The sequence below is a fragment of the Semicossyphus pulcher genome, unplaced genomic scaffold (assembly GCF_022749685.1).
Source record: "Semicossyphus pulcher isolate SPU_LCO1_2020_fin unplaced genomic scaffold, fSemPul1.0.p SCAF_7, whole genome shotgun sequence".
NCBI lineage: Eukaryota > Metazoa > Chordata > Actinopteri > Labriformes > Labridae > Semicossyphus > Semicossyphus pulcher.
The window spans coordinates 15,234,906-15,248,323 of record NW_027211748.1 but is presented as its reverse complement, the minus strand read 5'-3'; the positions used below and the strand labels follow the sequence as shown (position 1 = coordinate 15,248,323).

The window sequence follows — 13,418 nt, the reverse complement described above, 5'->3', positions numbered from 1 at the left end:
CTTATCTAAATATTGAAAGTAAATCTCATGGGACATTTTATTTCTTTTTTTTTTCACTTGCCTTTTCAGTGCACCAAACATTCAAACCTCAGGGCCAGTATGGAACACTGTGTAATCCAAAGACTGGTAAGGTCTCTGAAACCCCAATGTTGTAAAAAAACAACACACACAAATTGATTCCATTATTTTTAATTGCTCTGAAAATGGACGCTGTAAAATTTTATGAGACCACATTTGCTTTCCTGATGCTGTTTGTGTATTAATACGCTGGTGAAAATAGTCCACAAAAAAGTGATTTATGTCGTCATTAGGAGATAATGAGTTTTGGGTTGAGGGCCGTACACAGACGGGTTACAGGGACGTCGGAAAGTACTGAAAGTCGGACCCGAGCATTGTTGGTTTTGGTCTTTTTAAGGAATTTGTTATTCCTCAGTCGTTTATACCAACTTGTCAAATGATTTCATAAGTCACCTTCAAGTAGATAACATTTAAAGGTGGCTAAAGGTGGTTAACACTGCACCTCAACCAGTGGGATGACGGCTGCCTCGGCTTGAATTTTGCTGATCCAGCAAACATTTAGACTTCTCCATATTTTATACACCAATGTGAGGTTAAAACCAAGGTTTGGCAGTTTTTGAAATCACTCCCTCGTTGCTGTGTTTTACAAATAAAAGTCCAGCAGGAGAGTGTTACATTTATGTTTTCAGGAAATCAAATCTGGATGAAAAACAATGTTTTCTCAAATGTTGTCAAATTTATATTTGACCTTTGTAGTTATAATTGACAGAAGTTTTCTTATATGGACCAACAAGGATGAATTGTTGGAGGTGCTTGATTCGGAGTCTGTGGCTGCTTTGTCATTTGTAAATCAATTTAAAACGTCTACAAATGCACAAATCCTTCTCTCAGCACAGAGGCCCTTCATCATTCTTCTTCCTCACTGTTCTCCAGATCTTTTTCTGTGACAACAATCTGACTCTCTGGGCTGGAGGCGAGCAGGGCCTCCTCCCCCCGCTGACCCGGGCTCCCAGGGGTTGGTGTTAAGTAAACTTTGTCAGCCACGCAACGATCTCCAGCAGAGAACTGTCTCTCTGCTCATCAGGAGACCTTCTCCATGACCCCCACCTCTCCGCCTTGGCATTCCTTTTCCACCCCACCCCACCTCCCCGACCCACCTCGTCCTCATGTCTCCTGCCCTCCCCCGTTAGCCCCGCCATCCGTCCGTCGCCTCGGGTCCTGCTCTCTGTCCCAGCAGCCCGTGCGGCCGGCTGGTGTCTCCTCCGCTGGAGACAGCCTATCAGGGGCCTCACGTCATCTGTCTCCAGGACCTGACTGACGGGTCGACCTCAGAGATTACCGGCTACTATCAGAGAAGGGGGGGGTTGTCTGTCCTCCCTAAGTGGATGCTCCTTTCTCTCACCATAACACTGGTTGGGAACTGGAACCTACTTCAGGCCTCTGAAACTCTAATGTGGCATTTTATCTGTCTGGGAGCAGCTCTGTTGATTCGCTACAAGGTCTGCTGGGACGGAGTAGCAGACAGTGACAGATATCAACTATCTTAGTCAGAGTGGACTCTGGAAGAGAGAAACCTCAAGCTTGTTGGTCTTTGCTGTAAACATTTAGCCTGTACCATCCAGGGTTTGTAAAAACAGCACAGAAAATTGGCCGCCTGCTATCACACTCCAGATGCTGCATTCCCAGGCTGTATGCTGAGACCTTCAACCCTAATTTTAGCCGGGCGTTTTTGTGCGAAAGTTTTCTGATGCAGGTTGAAAATATTTCATGACTCTATTTTATTGAGACACAAAGCAAAAACAACAAATCATTAGATTTAGAATATACTTTTATTTTTTTTTAAAGTTTTGATAGACTTCTTTTGTTTCTTACCAAAATGAGTAGATTTAGATCACTCTCATGTTTGTACGCTAAATATGAACCTACAGCTAGCCTAGCATAAAAACTGGAAGCCAGCTAGCTTGACTCCAAAAGAAACAAAACTTGCCTGCCTATAAAATCTGCCTATTTCTAGTTTTAATCTCTCCTTATGCTAATCACAAAGCTACAGCTATCTTAGCAAAAAAAGACTGGAAAGCTAGCTAGCTTGACTTGTCCATGGAAACAAAACATATCTGCCTATACATTTAAATGCATATATTGTTTTTACTCGCTCCTTTTGCTAATTACAAAGCTACAGCTATCTTACCAAAACTATTGGAAGCTAATAGCTTAACTTCCCAAGAGTTACAAAATCAGCCTACAAAAATCTGTCCCTTCACTAATTACAAAGCTACAGCTAGCTTAACAAAAAGATTGGAAGCTAGCTAGACTGACTGTCTCAAGGTAACCACATTTGCCAACCTATGTAATTTGTTCTGCCAATATCTTGTTTTAAATCTGTACAAAAGCAATAATTCAGAAGGACAAATTGGTGTATTGCTTTGTGTCAGGATATTTCTTTGGCACCATGAATTATCCAGCATGCTTTACACTAATCTATGATAAGCTAACCAGCTTCTTTCATGAAGTGAAGAATATTTCCTAAAATGTCCTAACAAGCATTTAATTTTCTCAGATTATGCACATCTGGTACACAATCCAGCCTTACTCCTGCCAATATGAGAAGATTCAGTTCAGTCTCATGTCTGTTCGGTAATTACAAACCTACAGCTAGCCCAGCATCAAGACTGTAAGCTAGCTAGTCTGACAAAACTAACTAGGACTAAATCTGCTTGTAATTTAATCTGCCTACATCTTGTTTTTAATCTGTCAAAACGCAAACATTTAATTGGACAACTTGCTGTGTTACTATATTTTGAATTAGGCCTGCTCTTTGGTACTATACAGTGTCCAATCTATATGCTAAAGTAAGCTTAGCGAAGCCACGACAACTGGCTACATGCTGTAGCTTCATGTTAACTGCTCATATATGAGAATAGCATTGAAAGCAAGTAAATAAGCATATTTCTTGTAACATTTTTCTTTTTTCAGTTTAATGGTACAACCTCCATGTTGAATTTTGTTTCTTGCTAATTATAGGAGCACTAGTGTAAAACCTAGCCTTGCTCTTTCAGCACTGACTGTCAAAAGCTTTTAAAAAAGGCCTTTCTCTCTGCCAGGTGGTGTGAAGCTGCCTCACTCTCAGGCCCTCGTCATTGCTCTCTGTCTAGAACATGGAGCCCTGGGATATTTGTGTACCGTGTATTGATTTGGAGGTACAACCCTTGGCTGTAAAACAAAGATAAAGAAGTTAGGCATTAACTATTTTTTCCAGGGGTCACTCTGAGCCTGTTTCACATAGCTGGAGCCCACCTGGAAAAAAAAAAACACCAAAATGCCTGGCTGTGTGATGGACTCTGGAGTATTGATTTTCCTCTCTGAACAAAAAAAGGCCTTTGCAGTCAGTATTTCCCTCTGAGCTCAGATAGGGCTGCTGCATTCCTGTCTACTCCCTCCAAGGTTACACTGCCTGCTCGGCGGAGGCGAGCACCTGTCAGATGTACGCTTGTTTTGTTACACAACGTGTCTTTGTAGCATTTGCTGCCTCCACAGAACCCCCTTTTTTCCAGTAATGAAAAGAACTAGCAGGAAACAATGATGGTAGCTCAGGGGAATCAGTAAACTCTGGCTTGGGGAGTTTCCTTGTTGTCTCTATCTAAGTTCACAGGGATTACAAACGGTTGAACTCTCTGCTCGGCTTAAATACTGATCCCAGAGCCAAGCTTGTTTGGAAATCGTCACCTGGCACCACGCAGGAGGACAGTGTCTTCAACACCACCATGTTTGCTTAGTTAAGAGTTAAATGTGATGAGGTTTGCACTTGTTGATTAAGTATGTCTACCCCATTGTTCTACATAGTTTTAGAGGTGAGAAATTCATCACATCTAAAGAGAGGCCTTGTTTTCTTGGGGTTAATTATTTGAAGAATGTACTTGTTACTCTGTTATAACAGGGTAACAGTGGTAGTTAGAAGTGTGTTATAAAAGAAATAAATGCAATGTATGTAAATGTTTAAAATGTTCTTTCTGTTTTGGTTTATCCGTCCTATCTCGAGATGTTTATTCATTTCTCGCCATTTTTACGTGACTGGAAATTACTGCTCTGTTTGTTTTAGTAATCTACCCTATAAAATTAATAGGTTGCAGCATTTTCTAACCTCCGTCAAGGAACGTTTTCAATCTCAGCATCAAAAGCACTTGACAGTTTACAGCCCAGGCAAAGGTTGCAGCTCCACAGTTTTATAGAATTATTAAGTAAGCAATTATGATAACCCACTGTTTTAAAGATAATAGGATGATAAGGTTCTGCCAAACTCACACTGTAGTTTGCCCTCACGCTGCTCTTCCTGAGGAGAAAATCAATACCTCTTTGCTCTAAGGCCGCTTTGTCTCCTCGTCATGAAGAGTGTTTAAATGCATTAAAAGCTCTGCATGATATAAAAAAATATATATATAATCGTAATTTTAAAAATACACCTTGTTTGTTTCTGCACATTGTAATGACCCCGCTTGGCTAGTGGCATTTTTTATCAAAGCTCATAAACCTTGAATGACTATATATTGATAAAGACTGTTTAAAGTGTCATTGGAACGATAACATTTGCACTGTAAATGCGGCACTCAGGCTCCAGCTTCAATCGTGCAGGGTGATAAGGACGGCACTGAGTGGAGTCACAAGCAACAGGTCAAAAGCCACAGAATATTTGGTTTGGGAATATTTAAAAGTAAGTTGCTGTGAACATAGCAGGATCAAACCTGTGGGCCTCTAAAACCAGACGGTATAAATTAAAAGTGATAAAAGTTTTGCTTCTAAAAACCCATATACATGTGTAAACATTTGCAACTTGTTAAATGTATTTAAACTTACAATAATTTAGCATTGCTTCAGGAAAAATGACAGCAACTTGCAACCATGCTCCTGATCTGTTACTACAAGCACATATTAGTATAAGAATATTGTAAGCACGTGTTTTCAGATCATGAAACAGAAAATTAGTGGAGTAAGTTTTATCTCTATGTATATGAGGTTTTATTATGTGTTGTTTGTGTTAACCTTCTCCCTCCAAACGCATAAATAACAACCACTGAGAGAGAGATGGACGAGTGGTTTGACACTTTGCCCTGATCAATATCAATAAAGCAATCAGCACGTCAGGGGCCTATATGTTTTGAGCAGGGATGTGTGGCAGAGGATAACTGACTTTATGGCTTTACTGTGGAGGTGGAGCCGCTGCGTTCAGGTACACCTAACCCACCCGCATAAACACACACACACACACGCAGGGTTATATCACGTTGGGAGACACGGAGTGACATAAAGTAATCCCCTGAAAGTTTAAAATATCTGTAACCACAACTTGTTTATACTAAATGTAACCATCGCTATATGATGATAAAAAGTTTTGCTTCTTCTTGCATGTATGAAACAAAACCGTTTATGACCTCAGTTTGACGAATGTCCCCAATTATCTGGCCTAAAGTAAAAAAAAAGTGCTCCCAGAAAGCGACAGACACAAACCTTCAGGCCCTTCCCTTCTTCTGTGGCCCCCAGAAGAGTCTGTCCAGACAGCCAGATTGCACTTTGCTCAGTCGGCCCGACCATAAACTGAGACAATAAATTCAACCGGACTTCTGAACTGGCTGACATGAGAGAGAAAGCGAGGCAGAGGACCTTCAGACAGCTAACGATCAATTCCTCCAGCATGGAAGGAAAGCCCAGGAGGCCAAAACAGATGCAAAGACGTATTTTGTCCCCTTTTGTTTACTATCAGCGAGGGCCGACCGAGAGCAGGAAGGGATTGATTTCTGCAGCTACAGAAACACAGACAGTGAAGACTGAATGTTTTGTAATAAAAAAGGTGTTGCAAATGGTAAAGATTCAAAGTCTTATACCAATAACTAACTTTCTTTATCCTCTTTTCTGTTGGTCAAAAATATGCTACACCTGAATTTACAATGAGAATTAATCAAATGTGTAAAATAAGAAAAAGATTAATTAAGGTAAATTTGCATTTTGGTGTTTTTCTTGTGAAAGAACCATCACTGCTCTGTATATTGTTCAACTTATTGAACAGCAAAGAACTATTAAATGTTATTGATGTCTTAGAACTAATAGAAGACATCCTCCAACATCAGAGGACCACTGCATAAATATGTTTCTCTCTGGTTCTACTTTTTGTAGGTTTGTGTTTGTGTAAAATTAACTTTTGTTTTATTGTAAACAACATTTCTCCCAACGTCCAAATAAAATATTCCCATTTAGGTCTTTAAGTCTATAAGTTTTTTACAGTATATATTCATATATATATTAATACTTTGTAATATACATTTGTATCCATAGGCCTGTATATAGTAGTTTTAGTTTTTAGTGTCTGTGTTGTCTAACCTGTCCTTGTTTTAAGTGTACTATGTCAATTTGCGTGTCTGTACATTAAGAGTTATGTCAGATTCCTTGTATGTGCACACAAACTTGGCCAATAAAACAGATTCTGATTTATTTGCAGAAAATAACGACTGGTTAAGATAACCAAAAGATGCAAAAAATATGTTTTTCAGAGCTCAAATAATGCAAGGTCCTAACCCTAACCCCAACAAGGTCATAATCACCGTTAAACAACAGAATGTTTGAAGTAGAAACTTAATATTTGGTGGAATAACTTTCATGCTCTCCACCAGTCTTTCACACTGCTGTTGGGTGACGTTAGGCCACTCCTGGAGCAAAAACTCAAGCAGCCCCTTTTTGTTCGTTGGCTTGTGAGCATCCATCTTCCTCTAGATCACACTCAGGAGGTTTTCAGTGGGGTTCAGATCTGGATTGTGCTGGCCATGACATGTAGAGAGAGATGCTGATTTAAGGAACATTTGGAGTGGTCTCCAGAGCTGCATATTTCTGTTTTGTTCGTCTTGTTGGTCCTTAAGTTTCTTCTATATAGATTTTGTTCTGTTCTTTAGAGTCACTGTTTATAATGCATCATGCTCACACACAATATCTATGCAACTCTTTTAAAGGGCCAGTTCGCCCACATGAGTCAACAATAATACCTGCTTATCCACTAACCTCTGGTGGTATGCAGCTATGTAGATTTTTTATGCTGGGATTTTGAAATATCCACCAAATTATTGAAGTGAATAAAATGAAATTTCTGATTAAAAGAGTGTCTTTAATTTGAACCTCTTTATTTTAAATAGGAAAATCTAAATTCACAAGTGCTAAGGGACTTAAAGGAGGCTTGGTTTTTATATCTTGATGCTGAGACCCTGTGTGATCTTAACTTCTTGTTCTAGGCTTGAGTTTTGCTCTGACAGCTTAATAACGTGTCCTTCATGCTATTTCAAGCAGAAAAGGTGCACAACTTGTTTTAAAAAATGTGAAGTTCAGGCTCTGTATCAAGACGTAATAAATCTAAGTTGTTGTTTTTTTTGTGCCGTCAGCCAAGGTGAGGATACACAGCTCTGTCTGAGCTCTGACACGACTAAAGAACAACCTCGGGATGGATGATGGTGTTTCTGGCGAGCTGTGACACTAAAACAGAGGGCATGCTGTAAATTTAGTTGATGTGTCCTCTGCAGTATAAAATAAGTGTATGTATGACTAGGAGGCCGTCAGTATGTAGTGATTGGATGTACTGCCACCTTGTGATGTGCTCTGAAAGCTGCATGTCAAACACACATCGTCAGAGCTTCATTTCACAGTAAAAACAGAGAGAATATTTTCATTTCTGTCAGGTCATAACTTCAGAACCAGCACCAAGGGCAAAGCCTGAGGGAGGGGTGCAGACTTCCCTCCCCCTGCAGCACGCCGGGTCCACAGGCAGATGGATGTCGCTGACTCCTCTCAGTGATCACAGCAGAGACTTTCAGCAGGGTCACAGTCATTTTCCTGATCGTGGTTGCCCGCTCTCCTCTCCAGGGGTTCAATTCATCTCTATCTGCTGCTCAGTGAAGCCTGCAGTGCCGGGCCACCATCACTCACACCCTGCTGGGGGGCGGGGGGTGGGGGGCTGCAGCCGGTGGATTAGCTGACCCCCCGGTGTGGGAGTAACAACCCCTGCAGTCCAGTCAGCAAACACTGCAGCCCTGTGAGGAGCGGAGAGCGGCAGGCGAGGCGGTCAGGGATCCTCCCCAGGATCAGGCCGTGAGCTGGGGGAGAGATAGCGGCGTCTCCAGCAGCCTGACTGCCGGTCAGCGGGGCGGGGCCGGTCTGCAGTCAGTCAGAGTGATTGACAAGTAGCCTGGTGCTGACATTCACCTCTGGATGTTTTTACTCAGCCTGCAGACTTTTAAACAGTCTAATGTTATGATTCTGACAGACACTACACGGCCAAAAGTATGTGGACATGCAATCTGTAGCACTTGCATGCAATTGTATCATCAATACAAATTGAATCTGCACTTTTTTGACAATCAATTTATGCAAATAATTCATTAATAAACATGTTTTTCTCGGTTTTATGTTGGATTTCTTGGTTTTATGTTTTATTTTATTTAAAAATGTAAAATTTAGACTGAAATAAAACTTGATTTTGCATTTTTTCTGTAATTTGTGACAACTCACAGTCAAGGAAATAATCAGCAGCTTAATCACTGATGAAAATAAGGCCTAGTTGTAGCCATATTTTTGGCTCATTGATACATCAAAAGCACTAAAACAGCGTTAATAACTTGTTCTTTGTTTAAGCAGACGGTGCCTATGGAGTTTACTGTGTTATGGTGCATCATTCTGCGAAGCAAAGCAGCTACTAACAAGACAGGCAATGCTAAATCTATCTTGTTCCCCATCTCACAATACACAAGGACATTTTGAACACTAAAATACACATATATACATTAATCAAAGTGTGTCAATCATCCTTAAAAACGCTTATAAAATGAGGCCCACACCTCATCTTACACTGTCCCTGTATATTGTGGCATAAAGATTTCCCTTAAGTGGAGCTAATGGGGCGAAACCACAACAAACAGCTGCATGAGAAATATGTGCTCACCACTGGAGCATCCACGTACGTGGGGCCGTACAGTGAATATATTCTCCATGCAAGAGTGACAAAGTGGCCTGCAGCAGCTGCCGCTCGCTCCCTGTCTAACACTGCAGCAGGTAAACCATGTAAGGCCCGCTGTTTTTAAGACAGGTACCTGGTTACAAAATGACAAAGCACCTCGGATTGACACCGGACTAAAAAACACCAACTGTGGAGGCCCGGTGCCAACGCACAGAGATCTGACGGGGTATAAAGAGATGTCAAAGCCTCCCCGTACAGTACAGCACAGAGAGCATGACAGCATGATGAATGTCTTGTTATGAGCGGCTGCATGTGAAGGAAGCCCAAAGATGTCCAGGTTATGAATGGATCAGCCAATGAGCTGGAACATAAACGGCCTTTGGTCATAATTTCTTAGTGCTTAGGTGAGATGTCCGACTGTCACAGCGCTCAGCGGAGAAGATGCATCACTGTTTGTGTCTCTATCATCCCTCCTCAGAGGGTTTTCTTTTTCACTCTCTCTCTTTGCTTCTGATTAGCATAGCTGTCCTATCACACACCGGTGCTGAGTCATTATTAGGTGTGAGCGTTTTCAATTACCTCACACCTCCCATCTCTGCCACCCTGTCTCCTCTGTGAGGCAGACGCTGCACAGCGGGGGAAAAGCAACAAAATGCTAATGTGCTGCTCAGAAGAAGCTAACTACATCTTGAAAAAAAAACAAGCGAATGAAGCGGAAAAAAGTTAGAAAAAACAGACGTGTGACGTCCCAGGGTTCATTGAGAACTTTATTTCAGCTATATGGTTTGTTTTAAAAGCACTTATTAGCAATACAGACTGAACGGTTTTCATGATACATGTCGTACTGCATATGTCAAACATTCATGCCAAAGAAAATACTACCGATACATTTCCAACAGGACAATTACAGGTATTGAAAATAAAAGTACAAAATAGGCTTTTTCATAACAACCAGAACAAGACGACTCTACCATAAAGCGTATTAGTGCTTCTAGCTTTTAGTGTTATCATGAGCAATGAATTAAAACTGTACTCAAACAAAAAAAAGTTGCTTTCAGTCGTAAAAGGGAAAAATAAAAAACGCTTGTATGCTGTTGCAAAATTCCCACAGAGCGGAGCAAGCGAGCCACCTTGCTGAGTCTCCACACTGCCTTTTAAAAGAGGTAAGGCGAGTTCTGTCTCTTTAAAAAAATCACTAGCTTTCCTCCCGAATCAAACACTGGTGAAAAGACACTTTCGACAGCAAAATGTCCTTTTTTTTTTCTTCTTCTGTTTCACAAATGAACAACGTGAGCCTGTCAGACCTATCTCAGAGAAAAAGATGCTTCTATGGGTGATTGCTAGAAAGCTCGGCCAACAGAAAGCAGAACAGAAAACATTAATATCAACATTAATATCAAAGAAGCAGAATGTTTGAGAGATTTTGAGGCTACATATTAGGAAGGCAGTGAAACCTATAAATCCTATTCTGTTTGGGCAGCAATACAAAATAATTTATTCTACATTTTTCATCTTCTAATAGATTGTACTCTCTAGCTCCATAAATGTTGATTTTGAGAAAAGGAAAATACACTTAAATTAAAAAAAGGTAATACAGAATAAAGAGCACCTTATCCCCATACGAGTTATTTCACAAGTAGATTTTTGGAAGCAAATGGCACAGAGTCATCAATGGTAAAATAGCAATGCTCATTGATTTGTACATTTTCTTTTGTCAGACAATACCACCAAGTCTCAACGGTTGAACATCAAGTCGTGACGAGATACTCTTGTTACACAAGTGTTTGCATCGTGTTGGTTTGTGTGGACGACAAACAGGAACGACGGGAGCTGACCACTGCACAGAAGCTGGATGAGTGTTTTGTCTTTTGTTCTTGAATCCCGACATGACGTCGCTGGAGTTCAGAGCTAAAAGAGTGTCGCGACACCGCCGCTGTTCTCGGTACGAGCTCAGTAAACAGAGTGCGGGTGTGGTTTGCTACCTGGCAGTTACTGCAGCTCCAATCCGTGTTTTATCACTGAGCTGAAGTGGACCTAAGCTGAAAACAGCGCATACCCTGACTCAGCTTTTCTAGTGCAAAAGCGCCAACGTCTGGTCTTAAAGTGAGAGGCTGGTCGGCGAACAGCGTGCCACGACAGCCAAACTGAACACAGACACGAAGCTAAAACACTCGCTGAACCTTTACGTGGTGCAAAAACAGTGACGTGTCACAAACTTGCCATACTGTCATGAAAAGTGAAGTACTTAAAAATCCACATCTGGAGCTTCCAATACCAAAACACGTGCATAAAGATTTACAAATACAATAAAAGTTGACTGCAGCTGGCACCGACTGCGACAGATGCGTGAGAACTTTACATGAAAGGTAACAGGTCGACCTCCGCATCACCTCCTCCGCACTTCTGAACTTGCTCGAACTTTGTTTGAGATAAAATCCAGAAATGGGGCTCTCGCCTGACGTAAATATTTAAGAAAAAGTCTTAAAAGCGACCGTAGACTCATCAGAGGAAAGAAGCGTCACAAGAAAGATTGACAGAGAAAGAAGAAAAAGAACGAGATGGCATTAAGAGAGAAAATATAGAAAAGGCGACGCCTGCGTGACAAGCATCTCTCTGCTGCGGTTAGGACACACGATGACAGAACAGCAAAAGTGATAAAAGTCAATTTATATTCTTTTGTAACAGATAATCCATCAGAACACAATCAAACCATCAAGAGAGCATTTGTTGTGTCCAGTAAGACGTGTGAGGATGCCCTCGGCTGGCTGACTCGGGTGCTGTGAGGATGATCGAGCAGCAGCAGCAGCAGCTGGTGTGATTGTGGCATTGCGGGCGTGGTCAGTGTGGGCTTTAAGAGAAGAGAAAGAGAGAGTCTGTGGGGAGAGGGGGGGGGGAGGGGGGTCTAGTAGAGGAGGATGCGGCGCTCGATGGCCTTGCGGCAGATGGGGCACTCGCTCATTCGGTCCCCGCACAGCTGGCAGGTTCCGTGGCCGCACATGAAGATCATGTTCTTCAGCCGGTCCAGACACACGGGACACATGGTCTGCAGGCAGACGAGGAGACGGAAGCACAGGTCAGGTTTGTTTTGAAAAGTCATTTTAACTTTTAATGGAAAACACACAGAGAATCACTAACTGAGCGAAGCCTGACGCATAAACTTTATGACACGACGTCCCTTTGATGAGCGACATTTTACAGCGCCGTTCATCAGATCTCAGTTTTACACTCGATTCCCTGGTAGTTCAGACACACCGGGCTTTGTCTACATACAGAACAGGATGTGTCCAGCTCAGCTTACATGATGGTAAAGATTATTGTTTAACTGCAGGGGAGGTTCAATCAGCTTCCATCAAAGACTTGGCACTTGATTCTACCAAAGCGGTTCAATTCTGTGTGTAGTGTTACACAGAATGGATTACCGTAAAATCCAGAATATAAGCGCAGTCTGTTTTTGGGGGGAGGAAAAAAAGGTTTTCTATATTTATTAAACTTTATTAAAAAGTTTATACAAGTTATTACAACACTATTTTAATTTATTGTCATTTGAAAAAAAAACACACACTCATTATTGCCTACCATCTGTTTTCACCATGTCGAGTTTGCAATCCTGCTAGCTACCAGTGCTGTCCTTAAGCTCAGGCTGTGGTAAGGTTGATTGTTGTGAGTGTGGCGGCTGCACTGGCGGTCATGACGGCACATGACCATGACAAAGCTTTAGCTAGATCATAGCGCATTTCTCTGGGTTAAACACCGTAACACAATAAAATACCTCTCTCTGCATTTTATACTGGTATATTGGCCACCCCTACATATAGGACGCAGCACAATTTTTAGAAGCAAAAATATATATTAATATTGTGTCTTATACAACGAATATTATGGTAAGTCTTTCAACACGACAAAATACAGTTTTTGGACTACAAGTTTTGGCCTGCTGATTGCTAATAATAGAGACCATATTGGAATTTTCAATCCTCTCTTCAATTTTGTATTCATTATTTTGGAAACGACAACAATACATAAATCCTTTGATAGTAGGTTGCAGCTCTAACTCCTGATGAATAGTTGTTTCCTGCTGTATAATGGGCTCCCCCAGCGTTATCGCCTGTTAAACTGTAACATTTATATTCGTCACTGATATACTGGACATCCACCATCTGTTTTTGCTCTCACCCGTCACACCCAGCCAAATTGGAGCGAGCAACCTGTAACTCAAAAGGCTGCTACATTTCATTTCCCTCTGTCACAGCTGTGTGGGGTTTTAACTAAAAAACTTACACCTGCCGACCTCTGCTGTGCAGGTTGTCGGGCTTACCTGTTCCTTTATGTCCTGAAGCTGCTGCTGTAGCTTCTGCACATCAGCGTTGACGTTGGTGTTGTCCTTGTCTCTCTGCAGGGCCGGGATGTTTCCGCTGGCTGT

General features: G+C 41.5%; 1 protein-coding gene across 3 annotated transcripts in view; it reads right to left on the bottom strand.

The window, feature by feature from the left end:
- Positions 1–9,744: 9,744 nt before the first annotated feature.
- mib1 (MIB E3 ubiquitin protein ligase 1) overlaps positions 9,745–13,418 on the bottom strand; it is a 59,845-nt gene continuing 56,171 nt past the window's right edge. For all 3 annotated transcript variants that reach the window (XM_069684514.1, XM_069684515.1, XM_069684516.1), the window contains 2 exons: positions 13,314–13,414; positions 9,745–12,041 (listed from right to left, as the gene is read on the bottom strand). In XM_069684514.1, the coding sequence (XP_069540615.1) occupies positions 11,901–12,041; positions 13,314–13,414 (242 nt within the window). In that variant the 3' untranslated portion in view covers positions 9,745–11,900. The remainder of the gene's footprint in view (positions 12,042–13,313; positions 13,415–13,418) is intronic.